We start from the raw sequence: 21911 nt of genomic DNA on the forward strand, positions 1-21911 counted from the left end.
CATCACCCAGTGCCCCACTAAGTTGCTATTGGTTACAAGAGCTCAGAACAAAGCTATGTAACAAATGGCACTGAGTCGCCATAGCGACTGGACAGGGCTGTCTTGGGTCAGTCAATGCAATGGGAGGGGACATGTGACATTCACACGCTGGCAGGCTGAAGTTAGCGAATGTATTGTTCTGTTTGGCCTTTGTAGTGTGCAAGTATAGGTGGTTCCTCAAATGATCGCTGTTGTATCTGTAGAATATCAAGATTCGTTTCGTGAATTAATGTCATTCCAAGAATTCGGCATTTTTATCCTTGAAACGTTACTCTTTTTTCTGTATTCAACATTGAGTTAATTAGATATTATAACAAAAGGCTCAATCGTACAGTGAAAATGAGCTTTAATCTTAACAATCAATGTGTGGTGGACTTTGTTTTCCTATTTCAATTATAGATTGACCTGCAATACAGGCGTGAGATAAATGTATGACATACGAGTGAACTACACGATTAGACCATAGTTGATTTTCAAAAGTTGAAAGTGGTTCTTCTTCTTATAGCAGTGGTTCTTGTTCCTGGAGATCTTCCTGTAGGTTTTCATTTCAAACCTTATTTGGCAAACCTGATTCTATTATTTAGCAGCTCAACAAGATCTCAAGAAGACTCTTGAACGACATGTGCTTTGTTAGGGTAGGAGTGTGAAACCCCTCAGCAAGGTCAAAGCAAATAAAAAGGTAGGTATGCTAAATTAGCATTAGTATTGAATAAATTCTCTGCATTTGCACCAAATCTTCTTCCCAGTAACCAGTGCTTCTCAACATGCTATAGTATTTACCAAAATGTGCACATGCAACTTGACTAGCCCAAGGGGTCTCAACATGTTCTGCACAACCATGTAAAATCAATACAGAAATGTCTCGGGAGGAGAGAGAGGAGCCCAACAGAAGGAAACAGAGTGTTATATCATTTCCCCTTTATCTTACTTTCTTCTCTTATCGATTTTAAAATGCCTGTTTATAGCTGGCTGCTTCCAGCAAGGCAACTGACCTTCCTCTCTGGCGCTAAGCCACCCTCTTTCTTTTAGAATAGTTCTTTTTAATGTGCCTTTTGTGAAGTACGTTACATCCAACATGGCAAAGGCTTAATCCCCAAACAGAATACTAAGCATGAAGTATATGTAATATTCAAATATCAACAGAGCATTATAATACAAACTGTGCTTTAGGCTTTCATGTTTAAAATGACAAACGACAATTACAGCCCAATGCCTCGATTTTTGTGTTAACTGTTGCTGCATGAGAACATTCAAGTTGTTCAAGTGACCTTCCATACTGACCCCTGTTGCCAAACAGAGACCCTGTAATGTATTTGACATTCTAACTGAACAGTGAACTCGGTGTTTCATGTGATAACATCGCAGAAACACAAGTGCTATGAATGTAAAAACGATATATATGTTGAATACATTACTTTGTTTGATTTGTGTTGCAACTGTGTACGTCTGCATGTGTCACATAGGAGAGATGGAGAGAGCAGGAGCAGAAGAGAGAAAGGTCACAGTGAGTGTGTGGGCAATATGTATGATTTATAAGAAGCGTGTGAGGGCTGTTACAGTATATGCACTATTCTATTTAATTATAAAGTTTGCGTGTATGTATGTATGCAGGGTCAAAATTAGCATGTTTGCAGCTGGTGTTTTCTTCTCTCTTCAAATGGTGCTGCTGAACACTGACAGTACACAGGAATACCCTCGCACCGCAGAGAGGGGTAGACGTTGAGTTGCTGCTGAAACACTGACAGTACACAGGAACACCCTCGCACTGTAGAGAGGGGTAGACGTTGAGTGGGGTTCTGGGGGGGGGGAGAGAAAGTGGGTCAGGGGTCTGCATTTTGCCTGCAGCTTTCTCATTTGCCATTTTTTCCACTGCTGATTCAGCGCTCTCAGCAAAATAAAAATAAAAAAGCCTACAGAGGAGAGAGTGCACATTACAGCACCAGGAAACACATCGCCTCTCAATATGGCATCTGGAACCATACCAAAGCCTTATCCATCACAACTGTGACTGCTCCTGGGGTCCCATTCAGAACACTTTGAGTCAAGTCCTGGCTCTGATTCAATAGCTTACACGGAGAGCAGACATTTTGGAACAGGAAGCTAGAGAAACAAGGAGAGGTGCAGAACAGGGCATATCTGAGTGCCAAACATAATTTAAAGTTTATACGCTCACTGCAGACACTGGAGGCAGTTTGAAAGATTTTGATGCTGTAGACTGTTTTCAATACAAACGCCATTGCTTTTACTTTGCATTTAGCACCATGTTTGATCTGTTGACATGTCCAATGTGGTGTTCAACTAACTCCTAATTTTATTGGGATGGGACTGACAAATAACTGCCAAGAGCTTGTCTTTCTAACCACAACGCTTGATTACAAATGTCATGAATGTAAAGCTCTGAGCTTTAGCCTCTCTAAATAACTTCTGAGACAGATGTGGGTTACTGAAAACTCAAACTGAAACTCAGCATGGCATGATAAGCATGACAGTTAATAAGCATTTACAAATGTTTACTTCAAATTAAATTATCTTATGACAAAGGTAAAAATCTGTACCCTCCCTTCACCAAATTGTTAGGCAGATTTGACAATACAAACTATAAAATTTATCTTTTTATAGAAAATATTTTCTATTTTAATTGTGAATATTAAAATGCTATGATATCGCAGAACACAATACTCAATATGCAGCTATAACTATAAAATACTCAGAGGACACTTTTAAGATGCGCTTGAGTTTTCAGATTTGTTTGAATTCCATAATTGTTTAAATGATCTGAGAAATGAGAACAGCAGGAGGTCTTCTCCTTCAAATAGCTCATTCAGAAATGGATTAGCGCCATTTTTAATTAAATCTCCATTAAAACATGGTTTGTAGTCAGGGCTGTCACTGTTTCTGCTTGATTACACGCTTCATAATAAAATTGTTTTGTGTTGAAAGTGAATGTGTACAGTGAGCCCCATAGGTCTTGGGATAAAGACATATGTTTTCTTGATTTGCCTTTACTCCACAATAATAGATTTGTAATCAAGCAATTCACATGTGGTTAATATAAAGAATTGCAACTGTCTATTCATCTCTGACTAATTGAGTCCTTCACTTGTTGGGTTTGCAAAAGTCTTGTCCCATTTTTACATGAATATTAAAATACAGATAATCGCATCAGGAAACTGCAGAGAATTAATGCTTCAAATGAATGTATGCCTCACCAGATGAACCCTAGAGTAAAAGGTGCAAGAATAAATAGAACTAACAGTCTTCATTGTGCAAAAAATCTATATGGGATTTACATAAATGTGTAATACATCTTTGCCCTGCATTTGTGATGACATATAGTTACAATAGAAGGGTGTTATTGTGGAATTTGAGCTGTTAAAGTGAATCATGACAAGACCTCATTAAAAAAGCTATAAAGTATGAAGGAACAAGACTCCACTGATCCTGGCCTCTCAGGAGCAGTTAAGTTCGGAAACAGGAGATGAGATGGGGAATTCTGCTGAAACCTTCCAAATTGGGAAAGGTGTTGAGAAAAGTCAAACCACGAGGACCACTTCACATTCAGCAATTGAAACAAGGACCCAGAAGGAGATTTCTGCAGTAATGAGTCATTTCTCTCTAGAGTCCATTTTCTATTAACGTATGGGTCTTTCTATAAAAAGTAGTGAGGTGCGCACCAGAGAGTGGAGAACTGAGGCCGCTCAGTGTGTTCAGTTCCATCTGCCCTCTATGTGTCTGCCCTACTGAAACAGGGCTGCTGAAAAAACTCAGGTTTGGGTCATATCAGCCCAGTGTCTTGGTCGGTGACAGAGGTCCCCCGCAATCCTCTATTTTTTATAAGTCTTCCACAGAGATTCTTGCCAGCTCCTCTGCAATATTAATAAGCACTTCAAATTCTGCACCTTGACCATATTTCATTGGTCAGTTCCTGTTAGCATGACTGGGTGTATGTTCAGCGGGCAGATGGAAGGTCACCGTCAGGCTTGTCCGCATCACAACCGGAGGAGCGATGATTGTCACAAGCCACACTGAAGCAGCCAACGCGTTTCTTTATTTATTTATTTATTCTCTGTGCTCCTCAAGCCTTGCTAGCTGCTGATGACACATAAAACTGTCAACTGCAATTGTGTTTCCTGCAAGCAGGCAGAGCATATGAGGCCTGGCATTTGAACATCAGCCAGAAATGTACCTACCCCCCCCCCTCCCCCCCAACCCCCCACCCCACACCGTGCACCAACCCTACAGCTACAATGACACACCACACCAACACAGCACTGTAGCCCCTCTGTTGGCTGACCTTTGCTAGTGAACTCTCCCTCATGTATATGCATTCTGTGTACATTGTGCATGAGGAAGGTGGTTCAATGTGATGTAGCCTAAATCCATGTTGGAACCGGGACTGTGTGTGTGTGTGTGTGTGTGTGTGGAAAGCGCTGGTAGCCGTGGCAGCACTATCGCACCTGCATGGCAGAGAAAAAGAATAAAGAAAATTGTATCCCTAGCAGATGGAGCAGAGATTGAGAGGAGAGGGTAAGAACGTAAGGAGGAGAGTGAGTTTGAGAGGAGGATGAAACAGGTGGAGACAGTGAGGAGCAGCCTCTCTGGGTACAGCAGTGACGCACACAGGACAGCAGTGCCGCTCCAGTGACCTTTATTGTTGGGAAAGAGTACAAAGTTGGCAGGCCTTACAGTTCTGTACATGGACACACTAGCAGTCGGTCAGGCTGTACTCCTACACCCGCTGCACCAAGCTGCAGCACACTGGTGCAGTCTGAGCCCCGTCAATCACAGCAAAGCTCCCTACTGCCCCAAGAGATGACGTAACGCTGCGATACATAATGCACAGAGCAGGGGGGGAAAAAGAAACGTTTCCTTTATTGGTTTACATGATTCATAATAAGTTATTCACTTAATATAAGTTACTGCAATTTTAAAAAGCCAGAACCCCATTCAACACAAAACCGAGGCCCCTGTAAGTCCATTGGTTTCTTGACTTTCCTTTACCGCTATAGACTTGAAGGAAAGTAGCCTATGCACCCTCAATATAACATAATATCAAGTATAGTCTCAACAGAAATAAGCAGTCATTACATTGTTTAAGCGGAAGGGGCATTTTCTGCATAGAGGGGCTCCCAGAAGTGAAGAATCAGCCATATTGGCCCTAAATAGGAAGACGGGCCTCAGGCAGAGTCATTCTGTCACCTTTCACAAGGTGATAAAATGCTTGTCTCAAATGTTGGGATTCTCTCTATACAGTGAACGTTAATTGTTGCTCCAAGCTTCCAGGGCAAACCAGCTTCTTAAGAATGAAAAAATGAATGCTGACACTTAACTCACCACACCGTTTGAAAACGCTTTCCTGGGCTGCGTCAGAAACTTTGGTGTCTATATTGGCTTCAAAGGTACCCTGACACTGTCTGGAATTGAGACAAGCACTACAGACATTTTGCTCTGATTTCCCAGAGGGTCACAGTATCTGTATACAGGATTTTCAACAAGCGTCGCCGATCAGCAGAAGAAAAATAACCTTTCTTCATCCTCGATTAAAGACTGTAAGCACTGGTGGTCTATTGTATTGCCTTATTGCATTAGATGGCCCCTGTGTTTGAGCTCCTCACACTGATACTCCTTCAGACAGCCAATCGCAAAATAACAGGACACACACACACACACACGCATGCATAAACTCCCCATACCACACGTCTTCCTCTTACACTATACAGTACCAGCTCCTTTAATACCACAGGTAGCTCCTTTTGAGTCATCCCTTATATGGTTTGGATAATGTGACAACTGCAGACACATTATAGCTTGGTGACTGGGGGAGACAAGTGTCGCATAAAAAGAAAGGTCCACAATGCCTAATGTGTCCCCCTGGTATTTCACAAGCAGTGTCCGTCACAGACACAACAGCATGCAAATATTGAGACACAATACTCATAGACCCACGCCAGTCAAAAATGTATCTCCTCTCACAGGTTTGGTCTGTCTGCATAAGGCTTCTTCTTCTGGTGGGCCGTGATTGACTGGACTGTTGGGACTGGGCCTCTTTAGGTTTAGACAGTAATGTTCCACTGATAGAGCCAGTGGCTCAGTGTGGGAATGCTGCTTCCACTGTATCGGGGGGGTCGGAAGAGTAGACCGGATGGGCACCAGGCCTGTGGGGTATGGGGGGAAGGTGTCTGTTTGGGGCTTACCACGGCATGCACATGTGTGCATTCATCTGCGCTCCTGCTGGGCCTGGCCTTCCCGCAGTAAGCTGCCATCCCCTCCCACCTGCTTCCGCACAGAGCCAGTCAGCTGGCAGAATGGCGTGAAGGTTAACCCCTATCTGTCAGCTCTACTGGCCTTCTGGGTTGCACACCATATGTTTTACAGTGCATTCAGGACTTCATTCATTCAGACAGATCCTCAAATATTTAAAACAGCTCTCTCGGAAGATTGCTGCTCATGCTTTTCGTGAAAAAGCACAAGCATTGTGAGAATCTTTTCTCAAGATCTAGAAATGAGCCTCTGTGTGCTGAAATAAAGTAATGAGGGTGCAGAAATGCTAAGGTAAATATTTGATTACTTTATGAAGCATGACCCAGGAGACCCATTTAGAGACTGCACAAAGACAGTTTAAATGCATGGCTTGGCTGATCTGTCAAGCAAACATAGAAATCATCCTGCAGTAAAAATGAGGCGTCATCCACAGGGACATGCTATTCAATGCATATTCAATCCTGAGCCTGATATATGGGCACTGATGCGTAAGCCATCCGGGGTAAGAGCTGAGGTGGGGCTGTGAGTATTTTGTGCGCTCAGCGAATATCTGTTGCCACTCATTGTGTTCAACTCTTGGCTTTTGCCAAACTGTTTATTCACTCACAAGGCATAGGACTCTTTAAGTGCTCAATGAAGAATGTGCCATCCTTCATTGCTCAAGCTTGGGTCCAAGTAAATATCCCAGCTTCTGAGCTCATGTTACCTGTAAAACAGCCGCTCCTGTTATATTTCAACTGCAAACAATGTATATAGAGTTCCTAGCTTGCCCACTCATGAATATTCAGGAGTATAGAGCAATGAAGTGATGTCTGTCAGATCACCCCGTTAACCTGTTCACCTGACCAGTAGACCGCTTACGATCAATCGTCTTGTCAATGCTCTGGGACAGTTAAAGGGTTAACGGAAACACTAAGTCCTGTATAGTGCCTGACTGAAGGAAAAACTCCTGTCCGTTGCTGTGGGTCCTCTCTAAAGGGAACTGTCATCTTCTTGATTTAGCCTCCCAAGCTGCCCCTTTTCAGCTAGGCCTATTCATTATCACTGCCTCACAAAAACAATGCTGCTACAGAGAATTCCACACGCGAGACAGACAGACCGTGTCTGACCCAGACGGGGAGGATGTTAAACGGATGAAGCCCCCCAAGAGTGCGCCACATTCTCCTCTGTAGGCCCCAGAGTACTGCTGTTTGTAAAGGATGATTTCTCAGGGGCCCTGTACAGACTGGTGAGGCTTATTAATATTCTCTCCATGCCTGTGCTATGGACTGAAATACACATTTTAGAGTTTGTCTTTCGCCTCAGACAGCGGCGAGCCCTGGTCGCCTTTGAAATACCAGGACGGGGATATTGATCTAAGGGCACAAATAACCTCATAAGTATTCTGACTGATTGGCTTATCCCTGCAGTAAAATAGCTTCACTCTCTCCCTCCCCATGTGTGTGGTTACATACACGCCACCAACAGAATGCACGGATACATGCACAGAATACCAGCACACACCCCAACATCCAACACCAACCTACCACCAGCGTTCAGCCGAGAACCCCTGAGAAAGAGATGGGTCCCATGAGTAGAGATCCAAGCAGCCAGTACCAAACACACTAACATTCATAAAGAGCTTAGTCTCACATACATACACACACACACACACAGTTGTGGGAGGGGGTTAGCAGATACTGAGGCTCCTCTTGGCTGTTTGGATGAGAAAGGGCCCGGGGAGGGGCCACTCTGGAGTCCCCTCTTATTGCTTTGCAGCTGATACCAGCCAGAAGCTCATCCTGTATGACCGTAAGTCCACCACACCCATGTCTCTGTCGGTGAGCAGGAGCGCTCAAGGCTGCCGTGCAGGCCCACACCATACACAGCTAATCCCCCTTCCCCTTCAACACGTGATATTTCTATCTGCAGCCCTCGGTAGGTTACTGCTCCTCTCAGGGCATCAACTGCACCCTGGCACTCACCGCACTGGCCTGAAGTATCCGTGACCCTGGTTAAACCAGCAGCACGACATGAAGGTGATGAGGTGACATAGAGGTCAGCACTGAGATTCCTTATATCTGAGACTCAGCCTGAGTAAACCCCCTAAGCCCTTTTAGACTGTTTTAGAAGGCTGTAAATACATGAGCTATTAATGATGAGTCAAGCTTATTTCAAAGACACAGAACAGAAAGCTGGATGACCAGTGGCAATTCTGGACTTGTGATATAAAGGTTTGGAGGGTGAATGGACTGCTTCTCTGTAGCAAAGCACCCTACGGTATGGTACTGTAACTGGGCTTGAAAATGTGAATGCTAGTTTAGCCAAACCCAAAAATGAGGTGACCCTCTCCGTTGTACCACTTTTACCATGGGAATTTAATCAGCCAGCATGGAATTACATAAGCTAATGCTAGGTGACACTCAATGTCTATCAGCTTCACCAATCAAGGCTTTATTGCCGCAGAATTATGTCTTCCACAGTACATAAGGCTTTTGGTGCAGCGTATGGAGGTATTCTAAGAGCTATTCAACCTTGACCTGTAGTACTGCACTCAATTAAGTTAAATCAATCAATACTACCCTCCACAGACACACACACACACACACACACAAATGGAACCCCCTATTTTGCTGACAGTGCTGTCCAGACACTACCCCTGTTCACAGCATTTTGTTACGAAGACATTTTCCACGAGGCGGGTCGGGTGTCATTTATAATCTTTGACTCGCCTGATCCCCTCGTGGTGGGAGCCAGAGTTGGTCTCCTCTGGAACTATAAATCACTAAATCCACTTTAATGAGCGATGCTCTGTGCTAACCCTACCCCAATTAGATAACAAGCGCTGGAGTTCTTCTATTTGATTATAATTTGCAGTTATCCTAGCCTACCTAAACCCACATATGATGGACAGGAGAATGCAGCCTCTGGGAAACAAGTACTGTAGTGTTAATATATCAACAGAGAATCACTCTCGCTAAAAGCACCTCCTCACTCAGTGTCTCTCTGGAAATGGCATGTCTAGGTTATTGCTCCACCTTCAGCTAAGACCAGCAGTGTCTCCGTTAAGTCCAGGTCTCTGCAATAGCAGAATGTACACAGTCCAGCAGTGGAAGAAGGCATCCCTATGAGCAGCGCAGGGGGTAAGAAATCCCCCAACACCGGGATACACTTCCTGAGTGGTCATCTTTTCAGTGCCTGAAAACCTCCGGTCTCCTCCTCTTCCTCCTCGCACCCCCTGTGAATATCACACCTGCATGCTGGGCTTCTTCAGGTCCCCGTTGCCCTGGTTAGTCCCTGTCCCGCCTCTGTCCGCCTCGTCATCACTGTCCAGCTGCTCGCTCTTCTTCTTGCTGTAGCGTTCGTACAGCACCATCAGCACGCCCATCACCCAGGCGGACACCGTGCCGGCCGAGAAGATGACGAAGCCGATGGCGATGAAGAAGAGGTAGTCCCAGTAGCCCAGGCCCTGGTGGCACTCGGCCCGAAGCTGCATGCCCACCTCAGCTAGCCTCTGCCCCGTCATGTCTGGAGGCCCCCGGCACACAGTCTGCCCTTCATCTGCAAGACACAATGGAGCACAAGCGTACAGACACTGATCACACCTATGGCACAGTAGGGGCGACCTGTAGCGTAGTGGTTAAGGTGACTGGGACCCACAAGGTCGTTGGTTCGATCCTCGGTGTAGGCACAATAAGATCCGCTGAGCCGTTGGGCCCTTAAGCAGGGCCCTTAACCCTACATTGCTCCATGGGAGGATTGTCTCCTGCTTAGTCTAATCAACAGTACGTCGCTCTGGATAAGAGCTCTAGATAAATGCCATTAATGTAATGTACATGCCAACATGGTCTCATACCCAACTCGTCATATATTCACACTTGTAGCCTCTATACGATGCAAAGCTGCCATGAGACTGGGCTGCTATGATGATACCTATGGTGGCCACAAGTGACACAAAATTAATCCTTTTGCATTGTATAGTGATGCCAAGGGCTTCTGCTCAAGCGTCAATACGTGATGACTGGAGACCAGGTTACACATGCCAAGCGTCTTGGATGCTGTTTTATATGCAGTTTGCGCTTTGGTATCTTAAATAATGCAGTATGGTGCCTTTACTTAGTAACTGTATATTGCCTACCTGTTTTATCTAGCAGTTTTGTCAAAACATGCAACTGGCATTTGAATGTACTGAGCTGTGGCAAAGATTAATATTATCAATTATCACACCTCCGAATGTAATACACACATACACTCCACTGGTCCTATACCTTACGAAAGGTTTCAATTTAAAATCTCTCAATTCATTGTTGATAAAATACATGAAATTGGACCACTGAACTTGGTTCAGACAGACAAATCACAGAAACAATAGACACAGATAAGTAATAGCAGGTCAGGCTCTTTAATTTATGCACAGGCTAGGAATGGACAAATGCTGGCCTCTTGGATTAAAACACAAATATGTACAGTATTTGGGGGCCAATAAAGGAAAAATGGCTTTGGCTTTATATCCTTGATTAAAGTCATCACATCAAAGAAAATTGGCAGATTAGCCTACTTGCATCCAAATTTGTTCATCCAAATAATTGAATAGACCAGTGACCCCGGACTGCATTTACATTGCAAAATGAAAGCATTCTAAGGAAAATAATCTCCTTTTGCTTCTGTTTGCATCTGTTACCAAATGGATAATAATTAAGCAATGAATGCTAATTTGAAGATTAACGGTAAGTGATTTGGAACAATCGCATCCAAACAGAAGAATAAATAAAGACACACACACATGTACAAACACCCATGGACAGACTCACGCACACAGAACACGTACGGTTTCCATTAATGCCATGACGATGCACATTTCAGGAGCTGAATCATTCACCCTGTCAGTTTAATTCCATGACAGTATAAAAACTATAATACAAATGCAGCATTTCCTGTAAGCGTTTTCTCTATATCCCCCATCAAATTTATCACATGTCAGACAGCTTAAGCAGTGGGAAACAAGCCTGAGACAGGTCACATTCAGAATCCCCATCTCAAAGTCTGCTCCAAAGCAACCCCTTTCAAAGTGGCAGGCTGTCAGCCAAATCTATCGCAAGGAAAGAAATATCTCTCTGGGGCTCGAATGGGAAATGTACTCACCGCATTTCAGATCAGATCTCTGACCAACCTGTCCTATCCATCACCCTCTACCATAAGCTTAATTGAACATGCCCAAGATGTCCAAAATTTCACAAGACCTCAAATTCCTTAAGAAGTGCCATTTGAGTGAATTTCCTTTCAGTGAAATTGCCTGTACTATCGGTTACAGCAGTAATTACCGTAAATTAAATGGAGTCTATTTACCAATTAAAGGAATTGGCTATAAGGCAATTATGGTTGACAAACATCTTAACGGTTTGGGTAGGCCTTGCCAATATTCAAGTCATCTGAGATTCCCATGAACTTATAGCCATAAATATGTTGTAAACATAAGTGTTTGTGTTTACACTGTTCAACAAACCGCTTACAGGACACTTGCCTTGTTCTTCTACAGTATGTGTGTTTAATATGTACTCATCCAAAAATAAAGCTATCACAAATAAACATTGTTGATTTATACCCTAAATGCAAATAACTATCTGTATTCATCTAATATGTGATAAATTTATTTCAGTACAATTTAGTGTTACTGCATACACAACATACAGTTTTTGCCTGCTACATAAATAGCTTCTATTCATCCCGCAACCTATCTAAGATCAGTAATGGATGACCCTGATTATCCGGGGAAATAAACCATGAGGAAAATCATATTAGACGTGCAAAAATAGCAGAACACATTAGGTGACTAATCACTACAATCAGTGATTTGCAACAACACATCAGCATAAGTGCACGCAAGTCAAATAAAGCTACTGCAGTGGTTTGGGTAATTAATTGCAGTAGTAATACTTTGTATGTTTAACAACACATCGGCCAAATACATGTAAACAAACCTCTGGAACCTGAGGCCTACCAATCATAGTGGGGTTTAGACTGGAGTCTGGAGTATGAGCCCCAGGTCACAGCAGCAGCCCTACAACCAAGAAAGTGGCCCGACCGCCTTGTGATCTGCATCGGCACCAGAGGGCCAGTGGGCCGGGCAGGCCAGGACCCCCAGGGCACATTAGCTCACATCATTGTCCCTCGCGTCACTCCCTCTCTCCGTCTGTGATGCACGCACAGACTGCATCAAACCCTGGGCCCCTCATTAGACTGCTCAGTGTAGTTCAGCTCCCAGGGCTTTACTGTGTTTCTTCCCTCTCATCTGTCAGGGAATGCCCAGTTTCACAGTCTCCAGTCTCTCATGTACAGAGAGAGCAAGGAGCACTGTTGGCCTGTCCTCCCATAAATCAAGCCAGTGAAAGCTTCCGAGAGAATAGCTAACATGCTTTTGAAATGATGTGTTCTTTCTAGTGGCAATTTACACCCTATTTGCCTGTCTGGATTTGCCTGTCTGGAGGAATATCGGTCAGTGACTCCCAAATTATTCCCTGATCCATACAGTGTGGCAACACTTCATCTTAAATCATACATTTGTTGTGTTTCTTGTTTGTCTTGGTGCATGGTTGTATCTAAATCATGACTGCTTTTACACATTGACTTGATTTTTAGCTTGAAATGTCATGAGAAACAAACAAAAATCTTCAAAGCTGTTCCCTAGGAACAAAACATTAAAGCACACAATTCCAGCTACAGAAGACATTCACTGGAATCTCAGCAGTGTAATTCAAGTGCCACTATAGAAGATATATATTTTTTGCACTTATCATCTTTTTGAAATGGAAACTGTTTTACTGGTGCATACCCCCAGCATGCACATATAAACCATATAACCATCAATATGTATTATTAGGATATTGCACACGAGTGTCACACAATACGACTCTGAATGGAATTCCACCTTCAAACGACCAGCCGGTGGAGGCTTGGGTGACATGGGGCAAGGGTGCCTTAAATAGGACAGAGTACAAGTGTGACCCCTCCCCCACCATACCATCAGACCTGCCCTCCAGTGCAGCAGGGGGTGAGTTTATCGCTTTTTTGTTGCCAACTTCTTTCAGTCCTCCAATTTGCACTTAAAATGTGTTATACTCCTTTAATAATCATTGACAAAATGAACAATAATACATTTTCTAAAATACTTTCAGAGTAAAAGCTGCATTCCACGGCTGAAAATGACGAAGGCCAAGGAAAGTTTATGGGCTACAAAATAATAATACCTAATTATTTGTGATATAAAAACCATAATAAAATTATTTAATGATAAAAATATATACAAATGTATGTTATTGGTCTTATACATTTGGTTTTGTAAGTTCATATATTCAGGTAAATTCCCAAGAAAAAGGCTCTATTTGTAGTAAATTGTGGTCACTGAGTGGGTCACACTTTAAATTATATGGTTCATTAATTGTCATGATCTAATAATTGTTTCTAACATTAATTAACAGGCCAAGCCCTACGGCATGCAATGTATTGATATGACTCTCATTTGATCTTTGGTCAGTATGTATTGGATTCCCTTTGTTCATCTGAAGATGAGGGTCTGATTTTGAACAAGCTTCAGGAGAGACCAGATGGGCTCATTAAAAACAAACAGGAAGGGGGACTGTCCCAATTCCATTTGATTGAGCCATTTGATTGGCTATTTTAGCCTCCCACAGACCACCTGCATTACACTATGGATATTTGTGTCTTTCAAAGCAGACATGCCGGTGATTGAAAACACCTAAAGCTTGACACCTCCTGTGACCCCCCACAAAAGCACAAAATTGCTCCTTGTGACCCCTTTGCTCAGCCTGTCAGCAAGGAAGAAGCAGAGTGACTGCAGCCCTGCTCCCTCTGTCCACCCATCCACCCATCACTCCCTGTATCGCGTCATATTGTAATGCTCTGCTGCTCAGCACAGCCCTGAGGTATTAGCCCTCCTGCGGTATGCCGACTTCAGATGGACGGCTCATAGTCATACTGGAAACACTGCTATTTTTATCCTCTCTAATTATGTCATTGCATATGTTAATCTTAAAGAAGAAGGAAAAAAGAAGTTGTTTGTTTCTGATATTAATGGGCCCTGAGAATGATTCCTCAGCTTCCGTAGATAAAACGGTTGTTTCTTCATCAGCTAAGGAAACAGAATAGTGCTATAGATCATTTGTATCAGTGAGCACTTTATTATGTTTTTATTATTAAACTTATTTTTTAGACTTATTAAGTCTTCTGCTGCTGCCACTTATCCACTTAAAGGTTTGAATCGTTGTGTGTTTAGAGATGCTCTTGTGTATACCATTGTTGTAATATGTGGTTATTTGCATTACTGTCACCTTCCTGTCAGCTTTGACCAGTTTGGCCCTTCTCCTCGAACCTAATTTCTGCCCACAGAACTGCTGCTCACTGAATGTTTTTTTGTTTTTCACACTATTCTCTGCAAAGCTGTATAGCTGTGGAAATCCCAGGAGATCAGCCATTTCTGAGATACTCAGTCCACCCTGTCTGGCACCAACAATCATTCCACAGTCAAAGTCACTTAAATTTCTTCCCCATTCTGACATTTGGTCTGAAAAACAGCTGAACTTCTTGACCACATCTGCATGCTTTTATGCATTTTGTTGCTGCCACATGATTGGCTGATTAAATATTAGCATTACCAAGGTGTACAGGTCTACCTAATAACGTGATCACAATGTGTGCAGTTCATGTGTATCGTGTGTGAGCATGTGTCTGAGTAATAGATATGTGCATAGGTGTAATATATCTCTGCGTATACAGTGTGCACAGTTCATGCATACTGTGTGTGAGTATGCAAGTAATATATCTAAGTGTGCATGCAGTGATGTGTGTGTGTGTGCGCGTGTGTGTAGGTGTCACATTTATAAATGTGACAATACACTGCATATGTGATATGTACAGACCTTAATTTTGCTGGATGTACATACGCAGGAATGTATTCAAGGATTCTGCAATACATTTTTTAAAAGGTCTGGTCTTAAGCAACAGATCAATTAATGTTCCATACAAAAAGTAGATTGCATAGAAGATTATTATATATTATTATTAGTCCCCCCTTCTCTCCTCATTGTATCTATCATTACTCACATTACTCAAGTGTGGGCCTTATGAACAGCATACCATTTCCACATCACCAAGGAATACAACTATACCAAACCAATTTTGCTTCTCAATCATATATTAACAAATATCAATATGATTATTGTAAAGATCAATAAGCATGTATTATCAGTCATAGGATTATGCATCAAAATGTTTGCGGTATTCAACATCCATTATGTGTGTTGGCAGGGACAGGATTAAAAAATCAGCCTTTCATGGGGGTGGCAAAAACATTTATAAATAAATGAGAGTGCGGACTGGGGATGGAGGGGGAATTGTGATTAATTGTGATTTGGCATTAAAGGGGCAGTTCACCACAAAAAACACAATTATAATTTGTAATTATAATTTAATTACAAATCACTTACAGACTAGTAACTGTCCATCCAGACAGTTTCACTGAAATGTTACAAGTTTTCCTGATATTATCTCGCCCATAATTCTGCTGTTCTGCAATCAGCATACTGCTCTCTTGACTTTGCCCAGCTTACACCTCTTAGTTGCCATCGCTCCCAGCTCCATGCATATTTCTCTCTGTATGAGCCCAGGTCCCCATGCCTTAGGTACTGCCTGTGGACTTAGAGGCAGTGAAGCTCCATCACTGGCCTGGATCACCATAGGCCACTGTCCTGTTAGCCCTGCTCACTGGCCTGGAGGCCACTCTCCTGTTAGCCCTGCTCACTGGCCTGGAGGCCACTCTCCTGTTAGCCCTGCTCACTGGCCTGGATGACCACAGGCCACTCTCCTGTTAGCCCTGCTCACTGGCCTGGATGACCACAGGCCACTCTCCTGTTAGCCCTGCTCACTGGCCTGGAGGCCACTCTCCTGTTAGCCCTGCTCCGTGGCCTGGAGGCCACTCTCCTGTTAACCCTGCTCACTGGCCGCGTGTGAGACTCAGCATGCAGGTTTGGCTGGGTGAGGGAGGCCTGACACACCGCCAGACAGCAAGGCTACTCTCATCTCCTGGGAGACACCAGGCACAAACAGCCCAGGCCTGCTCACGCTGGCACCAGTTCCTCCAAATTGTTTTCACTAAAGCCTTGAACAGGGGTTCAACATTCACCTCCATGAAATGCTAAATCAACTCTCATGTTTTGTTAAATTACCAAAGAAGATTTTACTGTGACCTCCGTAAAGCTCAGCGATATTACACACATTATGGAATATTGGTGACAGAGAAGAGCAGGCATCCATCAATATCCAGCTAACACAAAATGCTCTCACAATGTCCCTGGAATGTTTTGTGAATGTTATAATATTACACTACATTGTGAGGACAGTTTGTCTTAGTTGGATATGAGCCTTTCTATGCTCACTTATGATGATTTTCTTGTGACTGGAATTGATTAGCCACTGCTGGATTTGTCTCTGTGCATTATTCCCAAAATGCAAAAACTGGAAATGTCAAGGTGTGCATCTAGTATTGAGGAGTGCTTAAAATCCAGCTCTGATGTGAATACTTCAGAGGTTTATTTGGTGATTTAATTATTTTTATCCATCGTTAAATGTTCTATTCACTTGACACTTGACATTGCCACTCTAATGGGAAATAAGAAGATCTTATTAAGTGATACACTATATGTTAAAGTGAGAACTGAAGCTTTATCAGAACTGATCAGATTGATTAGATCAGTGGCTTGACATTAAAACGGACCAGTGAAAAACATCCAGAGGGAACTCCACATTGCCAGGATTGTCTGTGCTGGTAAATAACAAGAGTGCAATATGTTTCAGGAATAAATAATTGGGCAATATTTAAAATATATATATTTAAAAAGATTGTATTGATAAAGGATAACATCTTCTCATTTCGAGGATGGGTGCATGCACTGCTCTTAGAAAAGATGACTTCATAACAAAGGTGTTCCAGTAGTCAGTTTTCTGAATCTAAGTTTCTCTGATGTAGATCAGTCAAATGAACTGAGCCTTTGTCAGAAGTTGATAGATAAACTAATTCACTACGAGCTATTCAGCTCATTAACATTACATTGTTCACTGCATTGTAATTCATCTTTAAAAATCCACACCCAGTCACATTGGTTGTACAGACCTCTTTAAACCCTGCTCAGCACTGGGACTGATTAATCACGTTATAGTAAGAGGAACTCAGGTGGAATGAGAACTGGAAGAGATGAACTTCAATGAAAGAGCAAATGACACAAGGATCTCTTTACATTACAATCTCAAGCCGGCAGACAAACCAAGAAAGGAGGCCACACACGCCTCCCCCTGACCCATTCCCTGGCTGTCGTATCTCCATACATCACCTTCACTGCTGCATGAATACATGGGGGTCTGTGTGTCACACCAGCCCAAACATGACACTGGTTTTGGAGGTCTGAGAGCACGAGAGTTCCCTTTGAATACACAGCAGCATTAGTTCAAAGGAAAATAAGATAGTGGTCACCCACTGAGAACATCTCCAACATCCACAACAGCTCCCAGGCTTTTTTGGTCAAGCTTATTAAAATGGAGCTGCTTCTGAAGACCTTATTTCTAAATGTTTGTGCTTGCATACCACTATGCTAGCCAGATGGAAAAGGCCATGATAATAATGTATATAGCTTGGCCGCTCAAGCTGTCAGTGAGTGCAACAGACCCATTGGCCATTGTGCATATGGTCCAGGCTACCAACCTAACATCAGACCAGATGTGCCTGACATTAATGGGGGAATACTGCGTGTGACTCTGGAACCAGAACACTCACCACTTTCAAGGCCACGGTAATATTTCAGTGGTTCCCTGTTTTAAAAAGTAAAAGGGACATACCTTTTTTCTGGTACAGTATGTTTACCACAATTATATTTGTTGGCCAGTGATAAGTAATGGACAAAGGTAAACAGTTGCCTTTTCTCCAGTGTCATGAAAAATATTTGCCCCCTTCCTGATTTCCTCAGGAAAAATCATTACATATTTTTCATACTGAGTGGTTTCAGACTTTAATTACAAATTAATTATTAGACAAATGAGACCTGATTAACACAAAATACATTATTTCAATGGTTTAATAATGAAAAAAGTAATCCAACACCCATATCACTCATGTCATGGGAAAAAGTAATTGCCCCCTTAAACTTAATAATTGGTTGCACCACCTTTAGCAGCAATAACTGCAACACTTCCTATAATTTCATATGTCTTTTACATCGCTATGGAGGAATTGTAGCCCTCTTGTCTTTGCAAAACTGCATTAATTCAGACAAACTAGCAGGTTTTTGAGCTTGAACGGCTCGTTTCAGGTCCTGCCACAGCATCTCATTTGGCTCAAGTCAGGACTTTGACTAGGCCACTCCAAAATTTTAATTTTGTTTATTTTCAGTGATTCAAATATTGACTTGTTTTTGTGCTTTGAATCATTATCTTGCTGCAAATATGTTTCAGCTTCAGGTCACAGACAGATGACTAAGCATTCTCCTAAAGAATTTTCTGATACAGAGCTGAGTTCATGGTTCCTTCAGTAATAGCAACTTTTGGCGGGGATCATGCTTTTTTTGACACATTGGAGTCGAGCAATGATGTTTCTCTTGGTTAGCAGTGGTTTTCAATGGCTACCTTCCCATGACAGCCTGGTCTTACACTAATTTCACAACCGGTGACTGAGTGTTCTGACCACTGAAATCGGCCTCTGTGTTCCAGAATCTGAACATCCGCCCCAAGCGTTTGAAGTTAACAGTACGTTCTAATTCCCCAACCCAAAAACACATGGCACTGTATCTTTTGAACTCCCCACCCTCCAGCAGTCATGCAATTGAAGGGGAAAGCAGAACAGGTGAAGGTTGATGTTAGCGTGGCTTGGCAACGGGAGGCAGAGTTAGCGAGCTGTGCTCCTGACAAGAGGAGGCCCTCTCTTAGTACCTGGCCCACATCCCTGCAGCCCAGCCAGTGGAGAGTTCTGACTCACACATTAGTGATTCACACATGATTCTGTTGTCGGTGGTCTGTACCAAAGTACACTTCACTGACAGGACCACAAACACACAGTTTTGCATTATTTAGCAAGCCAACGTTGGGTTATAGTATATTACTGTATGTCCAATGTGTTACAGGACACTTTTTCTTTAAGTCTTTCTCGCTGTGCTTAATTAGCTGTCGTTTTTCTCAAGGGACAAATCTGCAGGCACTGAAATAATGGGAACTGCATATCAGTTAGATCAGTGGAAGACAGAGTGGTTTTAATATTTTCAGTTTCAGCCTCAAGTGGCCTACTCTTGATTTGCTACAAGTAATACGTTTTACTTGCTTTACTGAAATTATTCTTTGATCATTTAATGTGCCTCGGAAGCTCAACCATTTCCAGTTAGGAGTGCAAACTTGCAAACGTGCAAACCACATGCTATATGCTCTTCCTTCATTTCTTTCATTAATTCATCATTTAAATCACTTTGTTCGGTCTGCATCTTTTAAAGATCATGGGTCTTAACATGAAACAACTATCAAGGTCACGGGAGGACCTGTATTAACTGCATGAACCCATCCATCGCGTTGCCATCCCATTCTATGCTTTATGATGCCTGGCTAAACTGAACAGACCGTCAAAGTCCAGTTGTTTACTCTGGCTCTGAGCAAGTGTGTGTTATCTGAGCAGGCTGCTACAGCGTCCAAGTATATATATGAATTTCGTGCTGCAACAGTGACAGGCGATAAGCCTTTAAACACTCTTGTCCTCTAAGTGTCTCAATAAATGCCAAATACCTTTTTACACCCGCGCACCACGTAAAAAAAAAACCCACAAAAAAAACCTTGAAATGCCCAAGTCAATTGCTTGGCATTTTTTCAACGCGTTTCATCGTATTGGTTATTTCTGTCCCGTGTGAGTGTGTAGTAGCATATGTTAAAATTATTTAATAAAGTTAATTTCGTTTGAACACATCAACATATCTGGCCAAATAAATAATATCATTAGCCTAAATCAAAAAGCGCACCTCACCTTGAAACTTGAATCCTTCGATTTGCACCCAAAGACAGAGGTCCTCGGTGTCGCAGTCACAGCGCCAGGGGTTCCCGCTCAGACCAAGGGATCGAAGGGCGGGCAAGGCAATAAGGGTGCTGATATTAAGCGTTGTTAGGTTGTTCCGGCTGACATCCAGCACCTGGAGTGCAGCGTTCTCCGAGAAAGCATCAGGGTGAATCTCTGAGAGACCGGGATTGTCCGTCATTCTCAGCATCACCAGGCTGGCCAACGGGCCGAACGTCCGGTCATCTATTTGGGCTAAAATGTTGAAGGACAGATCTAGGTAGGCAAGCTTCCGGAGGTTTCCAAATGTTGACTCCGATATCTCCGTGAGAGAGTTGTTGCTGCAGTCCAGGTACACTAAGTCGGACAGGTAGTTGAGCTGCAGCGCCGGTAGCTCACCGATACGGTTGTTTGAGATTATGAGCTGCCGGGTGGCTAGCGGGAGGTCGGCGGGAAAGTCGGTCAGTTGCTGCCCGGCACACTGAACGACTAACTGGTCGTCGCACACGCAACGGTCAGGACAACCCGCAGTTAAAGCTGGGGACGGTGCCACCCCCATCACGAATATTAGCAGAAAGATGAGCCGCAAAGACTGCGCGCTGGGCTCGGGGAGAAGACGCATGATACCACCGAGGGCTTCATTAACTCCGTCTGGACAGAACACCAAAATACTCCCGCATTCTTCATTGATCTGTATTGCTTGTGTTGCTGGCTAGGGTTTTTTATTGCGATGTTGTCAAATTGTTATTTTGAATGTTGTCAGTAGGCTACTAACCTCAAAACGCTTAGTCTGAGACACGCTGAAGCCAAGTCCTCCGCTAATTCCGAAGGTGACTGAAAGGCATTTCTGTAGCGCGCAGTAGGCTAAGCAGGCTAATATTGCTCCAATGCCGGTTTTACGAAAAACTCAACTTGCTGAAGCGGCGGTCGTTTTGGCCGACCCAGTATTTTCATTCATTAAAATTAGTTTCGCAGTGTAAAGCATTGTTCGCTTAGTTTCTCAACTATTGAACGCAAAAATTCCAAGGCGCAATTTTCCCGGTTTTGACAGACTGTAGATACAATGAATTGTGTCTGCATTGAGCTGTAATCCCGTTCCAGAATAAAGGCGTGCGTCCTTATTTATCGTAGCCTGTCTCGTTGTACGCTGCTCTGCCTATTCTCTCTGCAGCTGTGAGAGGGAGGGAGAGTTTGTCCTCTGTGAGTGCGTGTGTGTGTGTGTGTGTGAGAGAGAGAGAGAGAGAGAGAGAGAGAGATGGTTGGGGGGGGGGGGGGGGGGGGGGAGAAAGAGAGACCTGTCAGTTGATAGACTGCATAGTAAACGGAGCCTGTGAGGTCGTTTGATACATAGCCACACAAGTTGACTGCAAATTCCCTACAGTGACGTAACCAGGTTGAGTTGACCATTTTGACACCTTTGAAAAATAGATGCGCATTCAAAGTCAATGAACTGCTAGAAAGTCCGATTACGGATTGTGCTGCACACTCGATGGAATTCTCCGATATTGTCTGCTGTTCATGAGCTGTACAGCAAAACCGTCTGTCT

At 43.2% G+C, this 21911-nt stretch overlaps 1 protein-coding gene across 1 annotated transcript; it reads right to left on the minus strand.

Annotated features, from left to right (window-relative positions):
• Positions 1-9526: 9526 nt before the first annotated feature.
• LOC133125825 (leucine-rich repeat-containing protein 52-like) lies at positions 9527-20987 on the minus strand. Its single transcript, XM_061237489.1, has 2 exons — positions 20339-20987; positions 9527-9840 (listed from the first exon to the last, which is right to left on the minus strand). Exons 1-2 carry the CDS (start codon positions 20985-20987, stop codon positions 9527-9529), a joined length of 963 nt encoding a protein of 320 aa, XP_061093473.1.
• Between the last annotated feature and the right edge of the window lie 924 nt (positions 20988-21911).

The sequence above is a fragment of the Conger conger genome, chromosome 4 (genome assembly GCF_963514075.1).
Source record: "Conger conger chromosome 4, fConCon1.1, whole genome shotgun sequence".
NCBI lineage: Eukaryota > Metazoa > Chordata > Actinopteri > Anguilliformes > Congridae > Conger > Conger conger.

Excerpts from the sequence above, each read along its gene's own strand:
- LOC133125825 (XM_061237489.1), bottom strand. The coding sequence starts at position 20,987 with ATGCGTCTTCTCCCCGAGCCCAGCGCGCAGTCTTTGCGGCTCATCTTT. Across the intron at positions 9,841-20,338 it reads CGAAGGATTCAAGTTTCAAG|ATGAAGGGCAGACTGTGTGC; the intron begins GTGAGGTGCGCT and ends TGTGTCTTGCAG.